Source organism: Branchiostoma lanceolatum, chromosome 3, assembly GCF_035083965.1.
Source record: "Branchiostoma lanceolatum isolate klBraLanc5 chromosome 3, klBraLanc5.hap2, whole genome shotgun sequence".
Classification (NCBI taxonomy): Eukaryota; Metazoa; Chordata; class Leptocardii; order Amphioxiformes; family Branchiostomatidae; genus Branchiostoma; species Branchiostoma lanceolatum.
This window is the reverse complement of record NC_089724.1, coordinates 16079162-16103635: the sequence shown is the minus strand read 5'-3', so window position 1 is coordinate 16103635 and position 24474 is coordinate 16079162. Positions and strand designations below refer to the sequence as shown.

Below are 24474 nucleotides of genomic sequence, written 5' to 3'. Positions count from 1 at the left end.
AGTCGTGTTAAGTGCCTCTCCCAAGGGCACAACGTCGGGGCGCATGTTCAGACATGTCTGGGGGCAGGCCGGGTTCGAACTCGGGTCCCCTTGTTTGACAGTCGAATGTTCTATCCATTAGGCCACACGATGCCACGGAATTAGGAGCGAACGTTCCATGGTCATTCACAATCTTTTCACTAGAGGGTAATTAACAATTGTTGGTGCGAAATTAAGGACATGCGTTATACAACTTGTGGAGAAATTAAGAGCGAACGTTCACTAGAGGCTGTGACCAAACATTTGACAGGTCGCTCAATGAATTTCATAGATATTGAAATTGTCTTTTTACGTATTGCAATTGTATGGTTTACAGTCATTTAATGGCCCTCTAGTGCCCTTCTTTTGAACTACAGGTATTGCAGTATGCTTAAAAATGAAAACATACACTTTCATGATTTTCGTTGGTATGGGACTCAGGTAGACACATACAAAATTAAGGTCAAGTCAGGGCCTTTATTTGCTACTATTAAAATGCAAAACAAAAACACGAAAGATACTAGATTGACAGGATTAAAGAAAAACATTTGTGATTTCTTTATATCTAATGTCAAACTTTTGACATACATAACTTGCAAGGGGAGGAACAATTGATAGATATAAGTCTACAATAAGTACCTTATTTGCATAATAAATCACATAACAATTAGTGCTATAATACCCTATTGCTACATACATGTATTACTGCTAGGTTAAGGCAAACATAATTAATTCGTGCAGATTAGGACGTCATTTGCATGATTAACAAAGGAGTGGTGTAAAGTTCTCTGCAAGGATAGGAATTTCAAATTTGTGACATTTGATCTAGTGAGAGGGGCACACAACTGGTAGACACCATGTGATTACTAGTAGGAGCTTGTTCACATAGTTTAAAAAGTATGCATTTCATAATCCTTTGTGATAGTATACATATATAAATGATAGGAATTTCATCCTTGTTAGTTGTAACATGCAAGTTGCAGATCATACTACGGCAAATTGTGGTACATTAATTTGTAGTTTTAAAAAAACAATGATATATATGTATAGTGTGTGGACAACCCAATGGGTACCAACTATCTAAAATTGTAGACATAAAAACTCAGGTATCATTGAAAATACTACAATATTAGTATTGCTGGGGTCCATGGGGACTCCAAATGTTAACTTTAAAGGTTAATCATCTCTACTTCTCTCTGTCATTTTCACTATATTAAAAGAAAGGATTATAAAAGAACTATTATAAAAGAACACAAAAATACTACATACTACATGCATGTACAGTTGTATTTGTTTCCTAGACGTTGGTTACCATTACAAAGCTCAGTCAACACTTGACACAGAGTCATAGAAGAAAGGTGACATCTTATAATTCCACCAGCTTGAAATTGTCACATATATACTATTCGACCTTGATATAGAATTCCAGCGGTAATGTTATATGTTCCTGAAGAAGTCACTGTCTCAGTCACCGACAATTTTTTGGATAACAAAAAGTGTAGACTCATTTCCTACATCATAGTCAGACAGATATTTCTCACAGCCATACTGCACTTGCCGGCCTTCGTGCAAGATCCGCATTCTATTAAGAGGTAGTTCGTTCCCTTGTGCATGTCTGACCCTCCTGTATAGTTGGTCCACCGTAGCATCCTGGAAAGGAGATATGTATGAGTATGATGATCATGAAACATCACAATATCAAGAACTAGAGAGCCCTAACTTATTGATATGTCATTTGTTTGTCTACTGCTCCATACTATCTTCAAAGGAAAAGATACAAAGCACCGCTGTAGTATCATACCTAGCCTGCTAGAGGGCCCCAAATCTTATCATTTAAACGTTTAATTAAAGGTCCCATTGAGACCTACCCACATACCAAAAAATGAAGACAATCGACCCGGACATTCTTGAGTTACTAGTATCGTGTTCACAAACAGACACAAAAACTCACACAGACACTCCCGAAGACATAACCCCCCATTCTTCAAGTTGAATCCAACCTGCACTTTGCTTTCAATACCACATGATATTGTGCCAATACAATGTAATGGACTGTTGCTTTAGCCCTTGTTGGGCCACACATTTGTGCATGCAGCAGGGGGCTAGTCTTAATGATGCAATCATTTGTAAGATATGTACAATACAATGTTGCATGTGTGATCATTTAGCAGACAAGGTGGCAAAATGCAGCAATAACCTGACATACAGTTTACACCTAACTGTTACTGTAGAGTACATACTATTGTCAATCTAATGTTATATGCTTGACTTGAGGTATCCGAGGAGTTGATAAACAAATACCTTGCAGATCATAAGAGTGGTTGTTTTTTTTCCATCTTGTCCTTTCACAAAAAGTTGCAACATGTGGCTATTTTCATCCTTGTTGGATCTGAGTTTAGCAATTTTTGACTCAATTCCAGTGATTTTCTCCTCCTGTTGTTGGAATGCTATTTTCGTGCCCCCTATCTCTCTCTCTGAGTACTGCAGGCGCCCCTTGACGTCCTGAACCTCGCGGATGAGGTCATCAAGTCTCCTGTTGGTTGTCACCGTGACCGTTTCGATGAAGGACTTGAAGTTCCTCTCCTGAAGCTCCATGAGGCCGGTGAACTCCTTCTTCTGGTTCTCAAGAAGTTCTCTTACCGTCGACATGGTGACAACGTCTTCATCCAGACCATTCCGGTTTCTTTTCGCCATGATGTTTACGTGGTCGTGAAGTACTACTTCTTCTTCGATTCTTCCTGATGTTACACGAGGAGTGGGTTTGGAGTCAGGTTCGTCTTGAGATCAAGCCCCGACTCTTTACTGACCCGATGAGAGGTATTCAGTAGGGGAAAACGTACAGTTCCTATCGTGCCGAGGAACTCTCTACTCGCTACTCGTGGCAACAACAGCCGGAGAAGTGCGCCATTTTGAATCGTGACGTCACGAACGCAAAACTCCTCAGCCAAGCAGATGTTGGGGAGGCTAACTTGTTACGTTTTCTATTCTCCAAGAAAAGGAGGCACTTTGACACAGAGAAGGACATGTAGGAAAGCGTAGCCTCCCCAACATCTGCTTGGAGATGACAGAAACTAGTGTCTCACTTGTATTTTATTACAGGTTTGCGTAGCAAAACCTTAATTGGATCCGTTGGCATTTGACGTGGCCGCCATCTTGAATTAAGACGTCACAGGGTCGCCATACCATTTTATTGGGAGGGGTGTTTTTTTTTGGTCTCTAGCGTTCTATCTCTTTTTAACAAATCGGCACACAAATATCACACATTCAACTCAAATAAAAAAACAATACCAATTCATATTTATAAAAAGACCCCGTAATCGCTTTACTAACATAGCAAACCTGAAGTATATGTAGCACAAATACCTAACTCTAGGTTATTTATTATTACCTTCGCGACGAATGGTTTCGTCGAGAAGGTTATTCGACGGTGCTTGTCTGTGTGTCTGTTAGTGAACAGAATAAGTCGAGAACGCCTGGATGGTTTGTTGTCGTAGTTGGTGTGTCGGTGTGTATGTGGGACATCTCAAGATGATTAGATTTTGGGCGAAGTGTTTTGCATAATTAACGAGAAAAGTGTAAAAATGTGTTCAATTGTATGCTTTACTATGCGTTCTGGTTGCGACGTGTGGGCTGTATTGTTTCAGCTGCAGGGGATATTGATACGGGTACATGGGGGGCAAAGTTGGTCATGAGGGGTCATGAGGGGTCATGAGGCAGGCAGGAAACGTCAGTCACATGTACTGCCAGGGACAAATTGGCTATCAGCCAGCTGTTGGGCAGATACAAGAGATAAGCTTGCCCATATAGGCAGTAATGCTTTAAAGCACTAAAACAAGGGCCCAGAAAAGGATTCACCTTAATTGCAAGCCCCAAAAATTCTTATGCACCAGAAAGCCACATCTGTCTACTTTAGAATCATGTAAAGAAAATAGACAGTTGACCAGCTCGTTCTCTCGTAACAGCTGACAGACGAAAACAATCATCAACTTTGACCTACTCCCAGCCTGGAAGAGTCCACTCGGAGCATGTGAAACCAAACCACAAAGATATCTCCTTACACCAATTAAAAGACTGAAACATAAAAATTTTGACCAAAGTTGGATATACACGGCCTTATATGAGTAAGAACAGTCATTAATGCTGTGCCACAGCATGGGAATACCGAGCATGTCTGTGTGTCTGTTAGTGAACACGATAAGTCGAGAATTCTTGGAAGGATTGTCTTGGTATTTGGTATGTTGGTAGGTCTCGATGAAACCTGAAAATGATTAGATTTTGGGCCCCCTATCGGCTTGTTACGGTACTGCAGCGGAACTTCCTGTTATGATATCTCGTGTTGTGGACATGCTATGGAACTGATTTTTGAGTGGTAGATAGCTCGTTGGGCAGAGAGTAAGTGGTATAGGTTTGGGCCCCCTAGCAACTTTTTTGGAACTGCAGGGGTAGGTTTTGCTTCAGACTTTGAAAGGGAATAACTCAAGAAGGGCTTGATGGAAGGTCATGATTTTTTGCATGTACATAGCTTGAGCGATGATGTACATGATTGGATACTTATTATGCAAATCAGTAACTAATTTGCATAATTAATGAGGAAAGTTTATACATTCATCAATTTCCATGATAGGACTCGCAAACATGTGACATATGTAACTGAGGAACAGAGAAATATTAATAGATATCAGCTATGCAAATGAGAACCTCATTTACATAATTAATGAGAAAATAATATAACTCGAGATGGGCTTGATGGATGGTCATGATTTTTGGTATGTAGATAGCTTATGTGATGCTTTGTATGATTGGATGATAATTATGCAAATCAGATTATAATTAATGAGGCAATTTTAAAAACCTGCTGTGTTCCATGATATGACTATTCAAATATGTGACATTTGTAACTGAGGAAGAGAGGAATGTCAATAGATAGAAATTATGCAAATGTAGGCCTAATTTGCATAATTCATGAGAAACTACTATCATTCCATACTAGTAAATAACGGCAATTTCATACTTGTTGCATTTAGAAGTTGTGTAAATGTGAACACCATTGAATCAAATTATGCTAATAAGGAGCTTATTTGCATTATTGATGAAAAATGTTAGCATAACCTTCTTTGTTAAGCTCATAATCATAACAAGGAGGTTTGGACAACTTATGTTATTTGGGTGAGGAGGATCAACTGGTATGATTTTTGATTGATGAAAAACACTCCTAATACGTCAGTCATAAAGGTCAAAATCATTTCGCGAAGGTATGAGGTCGTAGAACTCTTGTTTATTCATTTATCTGTTTATCAACTTTCTCCAACACAGTGGAAGGCATGCCGGAACAGGTGTTCCTTGGCAAAGGTCACATTTCCAATGCCAAAGTAAAACAACATTAATCAATACATATTGATACAACATGAATAGCAAATAATCAAAATAGAACTCAAATGTATCAGCTTAGCCATATGTACATATATGTATACAAAAGTTGTCATCAAATCGGCACAATAGTTAAGTAATGTAAGGTAACATATTTAGTACATGTATAGTAAGATTACCTTTTGACAGAATGCGGAACTTTTAAATACTGGTTCAGATGTCTAGATACAGAAAGACCAAGGGCATAAAAGAATAGACGACCACTCTCCCCTATCAATTCACGAATTACGACAGAGAGTAGTTGAAAACTAAAAGCCAGATTCCTCCTTGTCCGAAAAGAACCTGCGCCCGGTCAGAAAATTGAAGAGTTGTCGACTCTCGCCATGACAGTACCAGGTAGTCTCTTTCTTTGTTTGACTTGTGTTTAAGAATAGCCCGAGCTCGGGTCGTGTTCCAGGGCGATGCCACCTTAAGCAAATAACCGAATTGGCAGAAAGTTTTCCGTCAACACAGCCAACAATGCTTCCCCTCTCGCCTTTTTTCAGAGACGAGTCCATAAGTAATCTATTATGTTTCGTCGGTTGTTGCACAAACTCAGAATTGAGGACAAAGGTCAAAGGACTGTTACCTGTCTCCAGGTGCCATATTTTTTGCTATCTCGGCTTTGTTTTCCCGCCATTTTCGGACGCTGATGACAACATTTAGCCACAGGTAAGGATGGTACAAATGTCATGGATCTCTTATAAGCTTGTTGCCCACACTTCCTGTAGAGTTTTCTTTTTACACGGCGTAGTTAGCCAGTAAAGTTGATAAAGTGACAACGACAACGAAGCATAGCACAGTTTCTAGGACTTGTTTCAGGCTCTAGCTTGTCATGTAACGTTTGTCCTTTTTATAGTATCACACAAATTTTGTGCGGTGGACTGTCCCGATGTCTCTGTGCACCGTAGCCGATATTTACCTACTTTATTATATAGCATATATATGGTACCACAAAGTCACATTTGTTCTTGTCGCTTGTTTGCGCGGGTTTGATGGCGATGGCTGCTCGGGTTTGCGGACAGCGAATACATACGTAACACCTGGTAACGGCACGGTTCAAGATTTAATCTGATCCTCGTGTTGGTACAAAAACAAACCGGTGCTTCCCTATGGTCTACGTGTATGTATGGAGCAACACATATCTTTTAGGCGTTTTTGGTTGTATACAAGGTTCAAACGTATTTGCCTCCTACTTGCCGCGCACATATATACAATAAAGCATGTAATGATAAACGTGAGGTCACATCGTTGTTCTAGTGCATTTTTGTGGTAGGCTCATGGCAATCCAGAGAGGTTACCTCTTTGGACAATCTAAGCGATCGTTGACGAGGATCGGACACCCTTTTCCGTCACAAGATGTACGGCGAAACTTTGTACGACAAATCACAGACTGTCCGAAGAATGCCACTCAATTTTGGTGTCGAAGACTTATCGTACGACGAACGTTACCTGGTACTATTTAAAGTGTTTATGTGTCCCTGCGAGCTCCGTCAAGGTTTGGTGATCTTGGCCTCCTAATAATCAGGTCTTTCGATATTTTAGGAATGGCGCTCAGAAATTAAGCAACTTTAACAACTACCCAAGCCTATGCTGTAATATGTGTTATTGGAATGACGATAGAATTGTATATTTACTTGCGGTTCTTACTACTGGTGGTAGAAAATGTTTAGTGATTTGACACAAAATGCGTACTTTGTTGCCTCTCTTATGTAAGAATGATTCGACATGATTACACCAGTATATGCGTTGAAATAGATTTGAAGGTTATATAGATAAATAGATTTGGACAGAATTGTCTGCATAAATCCTTGCAAAGAGTCAGCATCCGCGTTAAAAACAATAATTCCTATCTATCATTCCTATCTGCACACCCGTTAACGAGCCGTTATTATGCCAATCGGACAATAATTTCCACAAACAGAACAACTTTAGTCTTCAATGTTATTTGTGGTAATCTAGCATGCCCCAAACCTTTCTGCATGGCAGCGTTCATGTATATGATTATGGTAAATTATGTCGTGGGCTGGCAATAGCTGTGACGTCATTTCCCTTGGACTGCTTCAAGCTACTATTACTAATATATTTGCATCGCGTGTTTCTAAAGCATTTCAATCCATTGTCCATTGCTTGTGTTGCTGTTTTTGACTCCGTGTACGTAGTATTTGTTTCGGTATGTCTGTTTGTCATTTTGGTGCGTGTACGTAGTTAACTAAATATGATAACAGTAAAGTGGCAGGGATTGAGTGTGAAGACACCGCAAAGGACACTGGTCTACAAAGATCAAACTTGCGACAGTGCACGTGGCGGGAAGCAGGGTTCAGAGACATGACCGTCCAGGTTTATGTCCAAATTATATTCCGAGGAATCTTATCGGTTTCTGAAGAAAAGAGACCATCCTTTGCGCAAACTTGACTGATCACTGACCTGAGACGTTTTGTTTCAACCCGTCCCTCCGTTCGTGCTCAATCAGCGCTAAGTCTTCATCAAAAGAGTATCCAAACATGTCGAAATCCGGTTTGTAGATTTCACCGATGCGACGTATGTCCTCCGTCGGGACCTCTCGGAAGGTGTTGCCGAAGCCCGTTTTAGCCCGCGTGGGGTGTTGTCTCGGGAGAATGCCGTCCTTCCCTACAACACCAATCTTGTGGAAGAACAGACGAAGGTCCTCTACCAGGGTGTCGGTATGAGCGATGAAGTCATATTCAACCTACAATAGAGACGAAAACATTAATTCCTATTTCAAGGTTACAATCAGGTGTTGCCAACCAATCGTGTTACAGCGAGAAAGGCAGTTGATCTACCATGTGCTTGATATTATTTTGGTATCTAGCTCTCTTGTTCATGATGATAGAGCAGGGTCTATATGAACCTTGTGAAATATTTGTTGAGGTCTCCCCTTGCAATTCAAACAAACAAACAAACAAACAAACAAACAAACGGCCCTCATAATTGATAATTCCATAAAACAACATATGACAAAAGGATTATCAGAAACTTCCTTTGAGTTTCAAGATATCTGAAACAACAAAAAAGCCGTTTCATATGATTTGATGTACGGTAAATACACGTACCTGGCATGGAGCACACAGACTGAAGAACGGCTCCCAGTGTACATCTAGATAGATCTTGTCAATGATACTCCGGATGAAATCTCGGAAGGGAATTGGTGGTACACCGTTACTTGTACGTCCTGCGGGTCGTCTGTTCCGGAATCCGGACTGTAACAAAACAGTTAACAGCCAGGTTAGAAATTGACAAAATATGCTGGTTATCATGTGAAATTAGCGTGTTCATAAGTAAACGATCAGACTAGAATATTCTACACTGTCTTCTAACTTTTAGAATATAATGCCCTTTCCTTAAATTTAGAATTCCAGGTTCCTTTCTAGATTTAGGAAGAGTTTAGAATATATACTCTCTTCTAGATTTTAAGATATATACTATCTTCTAAATTTGAGACGATCATAATTAATTTCTAGAATATCATTCGCTCTTCTAGATGTTAGAATGTATATGAAAAACCTTTTCTATATTTAGTATATTATCCTCTTTCCTAAATAAGAAAAAAATTTAGAATTAGAATTTTCCAATATCATACTCTAAATTTCTCTCTTTCATTTTACTCTCTGAAATATAGACGGCGAAGATTTACACGTACACCCTGTTGTTTGTCTTTATTTCAAGTTCACCTTAAATACTGTTTTCTGCTGAAACCTCTTGATGTATGAGAAGCGGCGTGGGTTGTTGATGAATTTGTCAAGCCAGGCAGACGCGAGCCTGAAAAAGTCAGAAGATGAAAACTTCATGTCAAATTGTTAATACGTAGCATTACAAATATGTATCATGGAAGCAAGCAAACAAAGAAATATGTAGAATGTGTATCTACTTAAAGCTGCAAGAAATTAGGCAGTCAGCGCAGGTATTGAAGTTATAGAAAAAACACATTACAACGTGCGTTATCTACATGTACTATCTGATGAGCGATGTTCTTTTACCTTAACAGCTACATTAAGGTACAGTAATAGCTTACAGTGTAAGATAATCTTCTTATCAACACAATGCGTTATACATATATAAATAAGCACACTCACGCACACACACACACACACACACACACACATACATACACAAACCGCGTGCACACACACACACGCACACACATACACATACATACATACACGCATACACACACACACGCACACTCACACACATATGTACACATACACACACGCACACATACACACACACACACACACGCACAAACACAACACGCACAAACACACTCATGGGATGACATACCTTTCCAAAGGGTCGCGGACGACCATGAGTTTGTTGTAGGTTGCAAGACGCATGTCCGCATCTCTGTTACTGTAGCTGCTCAGCAACTTAAAGTGTTGCTTGTGAATCCATCCCAGTTGGTGATCTGCATTGCTCTCATTTGTGCCATGTTGGAGATTGTACATTGCAAACTTTGTTGTTGTACATCCAGTTTTAGGGATGTAACAGTAAATGGTTTTGATTCTGTCGACAACGATAAGTTGATGGAGCAATTTTTGCGACAGGAACGCCTGAAAATGAAAAGCAAATAAAAGCTGTAGCTATGTCGTATGATGTAGGAAATATGCGTGGTCGTGAATCAAACAAAACTACACTTCGAATATCTCTATAAGAGGCATTTCTAGAACTTGCAGAAATAACAGACATGCAGCTTCCCTGCAGCACCATGATTAGCCGCTAATGAGCCCTTTGCCGACACCCATCCACATGTCGTTAGGTTGACAACCGAACACATACCAATTGTCCTCAAGATCCATGCGCGACTTTATACTGTTCACAAACACACACAAAGACTCAAAGGCGCAAACACAGAAACCCGAAAAGATAACCTTCTTGGCGAAGGTAACTAACCCCTGCAAACGAGCCGTTTTTTTTCCTGCAGAATTCCTTCAAAATGGCGACTCTCTTCACCTGCATATTTTTGGCCGCGCGTCTGGCATCTGTACAGGAGGTTAAGGAAAAACAGAAATCGTTTGTAAGTCGATTTTTACCTCCAATTGATCGGAGTTATCATTTACGACGTGTGTGACAGTGTGTGTGAGTGTGTGTGTGTGTGTGTGTGTGTGTGTGAGTGTGTATGTGTGTGTGTGTGACAGCTCTTGTGTATCTGTATGTGTATGTATGTATATGTGTGTGTTTGTTTGTTTGTGTGTGTGTGTGTGTATGTGCTTGTGTGTGTGTGTGTGTGTTTGTGTGTGTGTGTGTGTGTGTGTGTGTTTGCATTGACAAAGGGATTATTAATGGATTGTAATGATATAGTGGGCAAGTCTTACTATACCTGGTGGCTGGGTGGAAGTATTGGCTGGTCTTGTCGCCTCGTAGAATGCCGCTCTTTTATTCGTGCTATTCTTTACTATACCTAGTGGCTGGGTGGAAGTATTGGCTGGTCCGGTCGTTCCTGAGAGTGCCGGTCTTTTATTCGTGCTATTCTTTACTATACCTGGTGGCTGGGTGGAAGTATTGGCTGGTCCGGTCGTTCCCGGGAGAATGCCGCTCTTTTATTCGTGCTATTCTTTACTATACCTGGTGGCTGGGTGGAAGTATTGGCTGGTCCGGTCGTTCAGGAGAATGCCGGTCTTTTATTCGTGCTATTCTTTACTATACCTAGTGGCTGGGTGGAAGTATTGGCTGGTCCGGTCGCTCCGGAGAATGCCGGTCTTTTATTCGTGCTATTCTTTACTATACCTGGTGGCTGGGTGGAAGTATTGGCAGCTGGTCCGGTCGTTCCGGAGAGTGCCGGTCTTTTATTCGTGCTATTCTTTACTATACCTGGTGGCTGGGTGGAAGTATTGGCTGGTCCGGTCGCTCCGGAGAATGCCGGTCTTTTATTCGTGCTATTCTTTACTATACCTGGTGGCTGGGTGGAAGTATTGGCAGCTGGTCCGGTCGTTCCGGAGAGTGCCGGTCTTTTATTCGTGCTATTCTTTACTATACCTGGTGGCTGGGTGGAAGTATTGGCTGGTCCGGTCGTTCCCGGGAGAATGCCGCTCTTTTATTCGTGCTATTCTTTACTATACCTAGTGGCTGGGTGGAAGTATTGGCTGGTCCGGTCGCTCCGGAGAATGCCGGTCTTTTATTCGTGCTATTCTTTACTATACCTGGTGGCTGGGTGGAAGTATTGGCTGGTCCGGTCGTTCAGGAGAATGCCGCTCTTTTATTCGTGCTATTCTTTACTATACCTGGTGGCTGGGTGGAAGTATTGGCTGGTCCGGTCGTTCCGGAGAGTGCCGGTCTTTTATTCGTGCTATTCTTTACTATACCTGGTGGCTGGGTGGAAGTATTGGCTGGTCCGGTCGTTCAGGAGAATGCCGGTCTTTTATTCGTGCTATTCTTTACTATACCTAGTGGCTGGGTGGAAGTATTGGCTGGTCCGGTCGCTCCGGAGAATGCCGGTCTTTTATTCGTGCTATTCTTTACTATACCTGGTGGCTGGGTGGAAGTATTGGCAGCTGGTCCGGTCGTTCCGGAGAGTGCCGGTCTTTTATTCGTGCTATTCTTTACTATACCTGGTGGCTGGGTGGAAGTATTGGCAGCTGGTCCGGTCGTTCCGGAGAGTGCCGGTCTTTTATTCGTGCTATTCTTTACTATACCTAGTGGCTGGGTGGAAGTATTGGCTGGTCCGGTCGCTCCGGAGAATGCCGGTCTTTTATTCGTGCTATTCTTTACTATACCTAGTGGCTGGGTGGAAGTATTGGCTGGTCCGGTCGTTCCGGAGAGTGCCGGTCTTTTATTCGTGGTATTCTTTACTATGCCTGGTGGCTGGGTGTAAATATTGGCTGGTCCGGTCGTCCCAGAGAATGCCGGTCTTTTATTTGTTTTGTCGCTGTCAGGTGGCCGGGATATGTTGGACACGAAGACCTGGCTGATAAGACCTACAACATACACCAGGATACAATTGTATAAATACCATGTATGACCCTATCATGTTGGCAGGTAATAGTAAAGGGTGGAGGCGGCCCCTGAAACATAAGAAAAACACGTCTGGACATGTATAAAGCATGGTATAGACAAAAACTGTTTACTAAATTACCGATTAGGCACCTTAACCTTTGACATATTACCCACAATGCATTTCGCTGCGCATGCGTACTTTGAACGTCGAAGTGTAGCTGTAGTGATACTAGGTTACCACACCATGAAAAGACTAGGTGGCTGGTATACGATGTTTCGTCATTAAAATTCTAAGCTTGATGCAACGTTTATGGTCTCTATTTCGAAAATGTAGGCAACTAGATTTTTTGCCCACCTTGTATGTTCGCGCTCTCGCATCAGATGTCTGTAAGGGGTATCACCTATACAATTTATTTGTTGTGGCCTTAATTTTGTTTTGCGTAATATAGATATTGTACCCACTACCCACAGTTCTTGACCAAATGACTTGTGTCATATAAATATATATATAGACCGTTAAATAGTCGCATTAATAATACATGGGGCAAAACATTCTATCAGATCCATTGATCCATTTGGTTCAAATGTAAGAAATTCTGATAGATCCCCCCCCCCCTTTCGCCTACTTTCGTCGCCTTCGAAGTTGGCGAAACTCCACCTCAGAGAACATGCTGGAAAAACAACATATCAGAATAACTGTCTACACTCTTTCATTGCTTGCCACGGTATGTTTTGAAGGAAAGAACGTTCTTGAATATAGCCCTATTCCCAAATGCTCTATTGTAGAAGAAACGTTTTGGAATTCAAGTACTCATCTTGGTCATCACATACCTGAAGTGTCTAAATGATGACCTCCATTTGGGGAGTTGTTCACGTCGACTGGAGAGATTTTCCTTGGTGGAGGTAGAGCTTTCCATGATATCCCAGATCTTTCACCAACGATAAGATAAAGGGCAGGAATCCATGCACATATGAACAACAGTATCAAATATTTTACAGCAGCAGTTCCGCGTTTGAGTTCTGAGAGGAACGGCATCGGTCCCGCGTAGGACTTCCAGCGAGGCTAAGACTGACCCGACCGTCGATAAGCGTTACGACAATCTACACAAGACAGCTGAATTTCATACGATATATCCCCAACTGTCGGGACTCTACGACTAAAGGTGGTGTGCGGCCGACGATCCCTACTTATGTGCAAGTTGTGCGAGGGTGATCCTAGAGTCCACGCCAACTACACGTCTCTCCGTCCGTGCTCAATCAGCACAGAGTCTTCGTCAAAAGAACGTCCAAACATGTCGAAATCCGGTTTGTAGATTTCACCGATGCGACGTATGTCCTCCGTCGGGACCTCTCGGAAGGTGTTGCCGAAGCCCGTTTTAGCCCGCGTGGGGTGTTGTCTCGGGAGAATGCCGTCCTTCCCTACAACACCAATCTTGTGGAAGAACAGACGAAGGTCCTCTACCAGGGTGTCGGTATGAGCGATGAAGTCATATTCAACCTACAATAGAGACGAAAACATTAATTCCTATTTCAAGGTTACAATCAGGTGTTGCCAACCAATCGTGTTACAGCGAGAAAGGCAGTTGATCTACCATGTGCTTGATATTATTTTGGTATCTAGCTCTCTTGTTCATGATGATAGAGCAGGGTCTATATGAACCTTGTGAAATATTTGTTGAGGTCTCCCCTTGCAATTCAAACAAACAAACAAACAAACAAACAAACAAACGGCCCTCATAATTGATAATTCCATAAAACAACATATGACAAAAGGATTATCAGAAACTTCCTTTGAGTTTCAAGATATCTGAAACAACAAAAAAGCCGTTTCATATGATTTGATGTACGGTAAATACACGTACCTGGCATGGAGCACACAGACTGAAGAACGGCTCCCAGTGTACATCTAGATAGATCTTGTCAATGATACTCCGGATGAAATCTCGGAAGGGAATTGGTGGTACACCGTTACTTGTACGTCCTGCGGGTCGTCTGTTCCGGAATCCGGACTGTAACAAAACAGTTAACAGCCAGGTTAGAAATTGACAAAATATGCTGGTTATCATGTGAAATTAGCGTGTTCATAAGTAAACGATCAGACTAGAATATTCTACACTGTCTTCTAACTTTTAGAATATAATGCCCTTTCCTTAAATTTAGAATTCCAGGTTCCTTTCTAGATTTAGGAAGAGTTTAGAATATATACTCTCTTCTAGATTTTAAGATATATACTATCTTCTAAATTTGAGACGATCATAATTAATTTCTAGAATATCATTCGCTCTTCTAGATGTTAGAATGTATATGAAAAACCTTTTCTATATTTAGTATATTATCCTCTTTCCTAAATAAGAAAAAATTTTAGAATTAGAATTTTCCAATATCATACTCTAAATTTCTCTCTTTCATTTTACTCTCTGAAATATAGACGGCGAAGATTTACACGTACACCCTGTTGTTTGTCTTTATTTCAAGTTCACCTTAAATACTGTTTTCTGCTGAAACCTCTTGATGTATGAGAAGCGGCGTGGGTTGTTGATGAATTTGTCAAGCCAGGCAGACGCGAGCCTGAAAAAGTCAGAAGATGAAAACTTCATGTCAAATTGTTAATACGTAGCATTACAAATATGTATCATGGAAGCAAGCAAACAAAGAAATATGTAGAATGTGTATCTACTTAAAGCTGCAAGAAATTAGGCAGTCAGCGCAGGTATTGAAGTTATAGAAAAAACACATTACAACGTGCGTTATCTACATGTACTATCTGATGAGCGATGTTCTTTTACCTTAACAGCTACATTAAGGTACAGTAATAGCTTACAGTGTAAGATAATCTTCTTATCAACACAATGCGTTATACATATATAAATAAGCACACTCACGCACACACACACACACACACACACACACATACATACACAAACCGCGTGCACACACACACACGCACACACATACACATACATACATACACGCATACACACACACACGCACACTCACACACATATGTACACATACACACACGCACACATACACACACACACACACACGCACAAACACAACACGCACAAACACACTCATGGGATGACATACCTTTCCAAAGGGTCGCGGACGACCATGAGTTTGTTGTAGGTTGCAAGACGCATGTCCGCATCTCTGTTACTGTAGCTGCTCAGCAACTTAAAGTGTTGCTTGTGAATCCATCCCAGTTGGTGATCTGCATTGCTCTCATTTGTGCCATGTTGGAGATTGTACATTGCAAACTTTGTTGTTGTACATCCAGTTTTAGGGATGTAACAGTAAATGGTTTTGATTCTGTCGACAACGATAAGTTGATGGAGCAATTTTTGCGACAGGAACGCCTGAAAATGAAAAGCAAATAAAAGCTGTAGCTATGTCGTATGATGTAGGAAATATGCGTGGTCGTGAATCAAACAAAACTACACTTCGAATATCTCTATAAGAGGCATTTCTAGAACTTGCAGAAATAACAGACATGCAGCTTCCCTGCAGCACCATGATTAGCCGCTAATGAGCCCTTTGCCGACACCCATCCACATGTCGTTAGGTTGACAACCGAACACATACCAATTGTCCTCAAGATCCATGCGCGACTTTATACTGTTCACAAACACACACAAAGACTCAAAGGCGCAAACACAGAAACCCGAAAAGATAACCTTCTTGGCGAAGGTAACTAACCCCTGCAAACGAGCCGTTTTTTTTCCTGCAGAATTCCTTCAAAATGGCGACTCTCTTCACCTGCATATTTTTGGCCGCGCGTCTGGCATCTGTACAGGAGGTTAAGGAAAAACAGAAATCGTTTGTAAGTCGATTTTTACCTCCAATTGATCGGAGTTATCATTTACGACGTGTGTGACAGTGTGTGTGAGTGTGTGTGTGTGTGTGTGTGTGTGTGTGAGTGTGTATGTGTGTGTGTGTGACAGCTCTTGTGTATCTGTATGTGTATGTATGTATATGTGTGTGTTTGTTTGTTTGTGTGTGTGTGTGTGTATGTGCTTGTGTGTGTGTGTGTGTGTTTGTGTGTGTGTGTGTGTGTGTGTGTGTTTGCATTGACAAAGGGATTATTAATGGATTGTAATGATATAGTGGGCAAGTCTTACTATACCTGGTGGCTGGGTGGAAGTATTGGCTGGTCTTGTCGCCTCGTAGAATGCCGCTCTTTTATTCGTGCTATTCTTTACTATACCTAGTGGCTGGGTGGAAGTATTGGCTGGTCCGGTCGTTCCTGAGAGTGCCGGTCTTTTATTCGTGCTATTCTTTACTATACCTGGTGGCTGGGTGGAAGTATTGGCTGGTCCGGTCGTTCCCGGGAGAATGCCGCTCTTTTATTCGTGCTATTCTTTACTATACCTGGTGGCTGGGTGGAAGTATTGGCTGGTCCGGTCGTTCAGGAGAATGCCGGTCTTTTATTCGTGCTATTCTTTACTATACCTAGTGGCTGGGTGGAAGTATTGGCTGGTCCGGTCGCTCCGGAGAATGCCGGTCTTTTATTCGTGCTATTCTTTACTATACCTGGTGGCTGGGTGGAAGTATTGGCAGCTGGTCCGGTCGTTCCGGAGAGTGCCGGTCTTTTATTCGTGCTATTCTTTACTATACCTGGTGGCTGGGTGGAAGTATTGGCTGGTCCGGTCGCTCCGGAGAATGCCGGTCTTTTATTCGTGCTATTCTTTACTATACCTGGTGGCTGGGTGGAAGTATTGGCAGCTGGTCCGGTCGTTCCGGAGAGTGCCGGTCTTTTATTCGTGCTATTCTTTACTATACCTGGTGGCTGGGTGGAAGTATTGGCTGGTCCGGTCGTTCCCGGGAGAATGCCGCTCTTTTATTCGTGCTATTCTTTACTATACCTAGTGGCTGGGTGGAAGTATTGGCTGGTCCGGTCGCTCCGGAGAATGCCGGTCTTTTATTCGTGCTATTCTTTACTATACCTGGTGGCTGGGTGGAAGTATTGGCTGGTCCGGTCGTTCAGGAGAATGCCGCTCTTTTATTCGTGCTATTCTTTACTATACCTGGTGGCTGGGTGGAAGTATTGGCTGGTCCGGTCGTTCCGGAGAGTGCCGGTCTTTTATTCGTGCTATTCTTTACTATACCTGGTGGCTGGGTGGAAGTATTGGCTGGTCCGGTCGTTCAGGAGAATGCCGGTCTTTTATTCGTGCTATTCTTTACTATACCTAGTGGCTGGGTGGAAGTATTGGCTGGTCCGGTCGCTCCGGAGAATGCCGGTCTTTTATTCGTGCTATTCTTTACTATACCTGGTGGCTGGGTGGAAGTATTGGCAGCTGGTCCGGTCGTTCCGGAGAGTGCCGGTCTTTTATTCGTGCTATTCTTTACTATACCTGGTGGCTGGGTGGAAGTATTGGCAGCTGGTCCGGTCGTTCCGGAGAGTGCCGGTCTTTTATTCGTGCTATTCTTTACTATACCTAGTGGCTGGGTGGAAGTATTGGCTGGTCCGGTCGCTCCGGAGAATGCCGGTCTTTTATTCGTGCTATTCTTTACTATACCTAGTGGCTGGGTGGAAGTATTGGCTGGTCCGGTCGTTCCGGAGAGTGCCGGTCTTTTATTCGTGGTATTCTTTACTATGCCTGGTGGCTGGGTGTAAATATTGGCTGGTCCGGTCGTCCCAGAGAATGCCGGTCTTTTATTTGTTTTGTCGCTGTCAGGTGGCCGGGATATGTTGGACACGAAGACCTGGCTGATAAGACCTACAACATACACCAGGATACAATTGTATAAATACCATGTATGACCCTATCATGTTGGCAGGTAATAGTAAAGGGTGGAGGCGGCCCCTGAAACATAAGAAAAACACGTCTGGACATGTATAAAGCATGGTATAGACAAAAACTGTTTACTAAATTACCGATTAGGCACCTTAACCTTTGACATATTACCCACAATGCATTTCGCTGCGCATGCGTACTTTGAACGTCGAAGTGTAGCTGTAGTGATACTAGGTTACCACACCATGAAAAGACTAGGTGGCTGGTATACGATGTTTCGTCATTAAAATTCTAAGCTTGATGCAACGTTTATGGTCTCTATTTCGAAAATGTAGGCAACTAGATTTTTTGCCCACCTTGTATGTTCGCGCTCTCGCATCAGATGTCTGTAAGGGGTATCACCTATACAATTTATTTGTTGTGGCCTTAATTTTGTTTTGCGTAATATAGATATTGTACCCACTACCCACAGTTCTTGACCAAATGACTTGTGTCATATAAATATATATATAGACCGTTAAATAGTCGCATTAATAATACATGGGGCAAAACATTCTATCAGATCCATTGATCCATTTGGTTCAAATGTAAGAAATTCTGATAGATCCCCCCCCCCCTTTCGCCTACTTTCGTCGCCTTCGAAGTTGGCGAAACTCCACCTCAGAGAACATGCTGGAAAAACAACATATCAGAATAACTGTCTACACTCTTTCATTGCTTGCCACGGTATGTTTTGAAGGAAAGAACGTTCTTGAATATAGCCCTATTCCCAAATGCTCTATTGTAGAAGAAACGTTTTGGAATTCAAGTACTCATCTTGGTCATCACATACCTGAAGTGTCTAAATGATGACCTCCATTTGGGGAGTTGTTCACGTCGACTGGAGAGATTTTCCTTGGTGGAGGTAGAGCTTTCCATGATATCCCAGATCTTTCACCAACGATAAGATAAAGGGCAGGAATCCATGCACATATGAACAACAGTATCAAATATTTTACAGCAGCAGTTCCGCGTTTGAGTTCTGAGAGGAACGGCATCGGTCCCGCGTAGGACTTCCAGCGAGGCTAAGACTGACCCGACCGTCGATAAGCGTTACGACAATCTACACAAGACAGCTGAATTTCATACGATATATCCCCAACTGTCGGGACTCTACGACTAAAGGTGGTGTGCGGCCGACGATCCCTACTTATGTGCAAGTTGTGCGAGGGTGATCCTAGAGTCCACGCCAACTACACGTCTCTCCGTCCGTGCTCAATCAGCACAGAGTCTTCGTCAAAAGAACGTCCAAACATGTCGAAATCCGGTTTGTAGATTTCACCGATGCGACGTATGTCCTCCGTCGGGACCTCTCGGAAGGTGTTGCCGAAGCCCGTTTTAGCCCGCGTGGGGTGTTGTCTCGGGAGAATGCCGTCCTTCCCTACAACACCAATCTTGTGGAAGAACAGACGAAGGTCCTCTACCAGGGTGTCGGTATGAGCGATGAAGTCATATTCAACCTACAATAGAGACGAAAACATTAATTCCTATTTCAAGGTTACAATCAGGTGTTGCCAACCAATCGTGTTACAGCGAGAACGACAATGGATCATGCATACTTAATGATATTTTGGGATCCGGCTTTCACGAGGGCTGAACATCCGTTTGTGGTGTATTTATTGTTGAGTGCGTTTATTTGTTTGTTTGGGGATAGCTGATGTCGTATTATAGATGGATCGGTATGGTCTTTGGAATATGGATGGGTGTTGGTCCCGACCACTACTTCCATATCAAATGTCACGAGGATCAATCCACAGTCGAGTTCTGCTGTCCACATACTTTATTACATACATGCATACATGTGCTGGTGGCCTTGGGTCTGATTTACATAGACAAGATCATAATTCCTTATTACTAAATGATGGGATTGCGTAATGAAGTTATTTAAAGGTGCAGATCGTTATGCATATATCATGTAAATGTTGAAGTCCTTTGCACAATTAATGATGAAATTCTACAATAGGATTGTAAAATGAAAGGACTTCCACGCGCACAACATATGTAATTTAGGCAGAGAAGAACATCTCAAAGTCTGAAATGAATAGATTATGCTTATTGCAACCTTATTTGCATAATCTATAGGACAAGATGAAACAAGAAATTGACAAAAGCGCTAAATGAGGTGTGAGGTCTCCGATTTCTCGTTTGTACAGGATCCATATTGTCCAGGAGGAATGGAGGCCTATCTGAAGACCATAGGTTACGGAGGACTACGAGACGTCACAACAGACACCCTCAAGGCCCTCCAGGCTGCACATGCGCGAACGATTCCGCTCGAAAACTTGGGCTTCATGTGCGGAGAAAAGGTGCTACACTGCCCCCTGGCGGTCTGTAGAAGAATCGTTTTAGGTAGGCTACGTTTGTCATGTGTGTTAACCATATGAAATGTCTTCATGGAAGAGAAAGCATTGGCCTATTTTGCTGTCATAATTATCAGATAAAGAATATGCACTTTTTATTGTGTGAATGCGATTTGTAATGTGTGTATCTGTCTTACAGAAGAAAATGATATCTTCATCACCTACATGTATCTGTGTGTTCCAGGCGGGCGTGGTGGGGCCAGTCCGGAGCTGAACGGTGCGTACTGTTGGCTCCTGCAGCAGCTGGGGTTCCAGGCTACACTAGTGGCCTGCGAACTCTACAACCACCAATCAAGCAGCTTCCTGCCAGAGGTATTCATTCATGTATGTCTTCTCTTACAAAAATGGCAAGAGGGAAATCCTACATTTTTTGTTTCACTGACTGACTGACATACTGACTAACCCACACACTCACTCACTCACTCATAGAATATTCCTATGGGCATTCACGGCATCGTTCCATTCTGGTAAAAGTTCAAAGCGTCACTATGTACTTTCGAAATAGACGATTTCATGAAGACTGTAGAAACATGTACTCATGTTATGATCTACGTTTCGGTAGTCTGTTGCGTAATAAAATATACCGTTAAACGTATGCCTGGTCTCATATGCATGTTTTGCTTTACATACAGGGTTCTCACATCGCAGTTCTGGTGGGTCTCGGCCGGAAGCGCTTTCTGACCGATATTTCCTGCCCGACGTTTTCCAAAGAGCCGATGGTCATCGTTCCCCACAAGGTCCAGACGGACGCGGTCGGCAGCCGACACCGCCTGCGCCGCCACGACGAAATGACATGGTCGTTCCAGAAAATGTTCTTCACAAGATTCGAAGGTCCGCTTTTCGAGGAGTGTGACATCGCTCCTGATCCGAACCCTCCATGGACGACCGTGTACAGGTTCTCTCTCATCCCCATCGTTTTGGAGGACTTTAAGCATTTAACGAATGTCTTTTACCAGAATTTCAAGTCGCCAAAAGGAGAGAAGCTATTCTCACCTAAGAAGGACCCTTTGGTTATGAGACACACGACAAGGGGGAGAAAGTTCCTCCTCGGGAAACGTTTCTGCACGTTGGTTTATAAAGAGGGCGTGGCCAGAAAAACCGTGACTGACATCGACACGTCTGAGGAGATGGCTGACGTCATTTGGCGGGAATTCGGGATCAGGATGGTCGATGAGAAGCAGCTGATGCCCAGAATTGACTTGTTGTACGACCAAAAAGTCAGACGATCCAGTATCTAAAGAATGACTTCCCCACGTTATACTTCAATGCTGCAATTACGTCCGGCCAAAATTTCCGAAAGAAATGACTCAAAACCTTGTCCTGAAGTATACTTTATCGTAGTTTATGTGGCACTACGTTATATTTTGATGAATTTAAGACTTTCACTGCAATGAATTACTGATTGATTCAGAATTCGGGCTTAAGAAATTGCGAGGTAAGTTACTCTTTCTTCGAGACCTTTGATGTCAAACTGCTTACGACGATTCCGTTTGCGTCTAGAATACCGTGCCTTAGTATCGATATTAGTATTTCAGATACGTGCACTACTGATAAACCCGTTACAAGTGATACCGTCTAAAATCACAGCACAGTAATACAGAGTTTCTACTTGTGGGAAACTCATGTTAGGTTGATAGCTGGTTGATAGCTGATTACATTACATGAAATTATCTTAACAGCAGAAAAGAGATACAGTGGTATTCTGATTTTACATTAATGGACCAATAATGCAGACGTGGTATGAAACTATCTGAAAAGAAATCACAACTGATGAGATAAATACTACTGCTGTGATGATAGTTTCATAGCCTCCTCTCCGTATTTCACGGCCTCTTCTGGCATTCCCACATTAAACAGTGCAGTAGCAACGACGTACAGCCCCAGCACGATGTTGGGGTGGCGCGAATCCTCCCCATGAATGTCCCGCATCATCTTGATGCCCTCCGCTCCACGGTGTATCGCGTCCACAGAGTTCCCCTGTTTCAGTAGCGTCCCGGCCAAGCTGATCAGTAGTTTGGCGAAGTCTAAACTGGGTCTCGGGCCATAGATAGTCTTGAACAGGCTCCTTGCCTTCTCGTAATGGGCGATAGCCTCGCTCAGGTTGCCTAACATATGGAAAGCGTTTCCGATTGTAGCAATCGTGGTGCCAGTCAGCGCTGTGGGTGATTGGTCTCTCATGACCTCAAGAGCCTCTTCAAGATACGTCAGCGCCGTCGTTGGCTCTTCTTGTAAGAAATACGTATATCTAAGGGAGCTCAGAATGGAGGCGATATCGTATGTGTCCTTCCTGTAAGACCTCGCAATTTCCAAAGCCTTTTCAAAGCACTCAATAGCTCGTTTGCCGTCGTTCTTCATGTTACAGACAACGCCCATGTGAAAGAAACAGTCCGACAGGAGCTGAGGACTTTCTCCCTTTAACTGTTCCGCCATTTCAATGGCCTCTTTCAAAAGTTTCTCGCTGACTCCCGTGTCTCCAAGTTCTCCTAAGCTAGACGCCAAAACCACTGTCGCCTGGACGATTCGTGAGTGTGGAACCGGACCATAGATAGCTTTGGAAATTTCCAAGTCCTTCCTTGCAAGGCTTGCAGCTCGTTTGATGTGTTCGCCCTTCCACAGAGTGAAGGCGAGGACCCCAATCCAGTGCGATACCGTAGGATGATGATCATCATCTCCATTCAACGCTTTGGCCATTCTGAGGCCTTCCTCTGCAAGAGCTACCGCCTTAGGATGATGTCCCATTCGGGTATACACAGAACTCATGTTCTCAAGAATCGGTAAGTACTTAGGGTGAGCAACGTTAGGGCCGTACAATCTGCGTAGAATTGCCCACGCTTTCTGAAAACAGTCCAGGGCCTCTGCAAACTTACCGGCGTTGGTAAATGACGTTCCAAGATTGTTCTCAACCGTGAGAGACAGTTCGGTGGGACCTTCCCGAAGGGCTACAAGAGTGCTTCTGGCCTGCAGGCAGTAGTCTATAGCCTTGGAGTAATCTCCTCGTCTGTTTGCAAGTACTGCAGTGTTCAGCAGTGTGGCAACATATTCCGGTGACTCAGGAAGGTCGTCAAGGTGCTGTTCTAAGCACTGATGAGCTTCTTTCTCTTGTCCTGTGAACAGAAAGGAGTGACTTAGCGTCAAAGATAGGAGTACTCGTGATAAAGCTGACTCCACGGTAGGGGCCTCGCGACCTAAAAGTATAGCGAGCGCCTCCTCGTGTTTATCCAGGTATCGCAGGGAAAGAACGTAACTGTGTACGGCTATGTCATCGGCGGCGTCGTCCTCAACGGCCTTACGAAGGGCTGCCTCGGCCTTTTCGTACAGGCCGAAGCGGAGATGAATCTGCCCTCTTGTGAGGTTCGAGTCATCGAAAAGACTCTGGTCTGCCAAAAGCTCAATAAGGTTTGACTTCATGACACTGGAGTCGCGTGATTGCGGGACTTTGCTTAGCGCCATCTGCAAGGGTAAAGCCGTGTGGTAGAACCGTGAGAGCGCGTTAGTGTTTTGGAGGTTAAATGTTGATAATGCATCACTAGTGTCTAACTCGATATCATCCCGCAGTGAAAAGCCGGGAGTCACTGTCATGGCGTCCCTCTGTGCTCCCGACGCCATGTATCTGCGCAAGCGCAGTGCCAGAGCGATGCACACAGCTATCTTCATGTTGTGAGCCGCAGATTCGGTAATGACGCTGTTATGTCTCAGCCTTTCCACGATATCCCAAGAGGAATTTTCAAACACGCCGCAACAAATCCCCAAGGTGCTAATGATGGCGGTGGGAAAACGATAGATCTCTCTCTTCACTTCATAGGAGTGGCCAACTTTAAGAAGTCCCAAGTAGATTCCTTCCTGTGTTTTCAGGTTAAGACCAGACATCAGCGCTTTCCAATGCCTTCTCGGTTCTCCTTCTGCGTCTTTACTGGTGGTTGATGAGGTACCTTCCTCTACAGTTGACAAGTGCAGGTTCTCAT

General features: G+C 43.0%; 3 protein-coding genes across 3 annotated transcripts; 1 reads left to right on the top strand and 2 right to left on the bottom strand.

Moving 5' to 3' along the window:
- Positions 1-475: 475 nt before the first annotated feature.
- Positions 476-10872, bottom strand: LOC136430602 (carbohydrate sulfotransferase 9-like). The gene is made up of 6 exons (XM_066421346.1): positions 10336-10872; positions 9727-9995; positions 9117-9204; positions 8499-8645; positions 7852-8134; positions 476-1668 (listed from the first exon to the last, which is right to left on the bottom strand). The coding sequence occupies exons 1-6, from the start codon at positions 10399-10401 to the stop codon at positions 1604-1606; spliced, it is 918 nt and encodes a 305-aa protein (XP_066277443.1). The 5' UTR covers positions 10402-10872; the 3' UTR covers positions 476-1603.
- On the top strand, positions 3856-22273 carry LOC136430603 (arylamine N-acetyltransferase 2-like). Its single transcript, XM_066421347.1, has 4 exons — positions 3856-6096; positions 20306-20501; positions 20697-20824; positions 21145-22273. The coding sequence occupies exons 2-4, from the start codon at positions 20327-20329 to the stop codon at positions 21748-21750; spliced, it is 909 nt and encodes a 302-aa protein (XP_066277444.1). The 5' UTR covers positions 3856-6096; positions 20306-20326; the 3' UTR covers positions 21751-22273.
- On the bottom strand, positions 12185-16632 carry LOC136430601 (carbohydrate sulfotransferase 9-like). Its single transcript, XM_066421345.1, has 6 exons — positions 16075-16632; positions 15466-15734; positions 14856-14943; positions 14238-14384; positions 13207-13873; positions 12185-12356 (listed from the first exon to the last, which is right to left on the bottom strand). The coding sequence occupies exons 1-5, from the start codon at positions 16138-16140 to the stop codon at positions 13607-13609; spliced, it is 837 nt and encodes a 278-aa protein (XP_066277442.1). The 5' UTR covers positions 16141-16632; the 3' UTR covers positions 12185-12356; positions 13207-13606.
- Positions 22274-24474: the final 2201 nt, after the last annotated feature.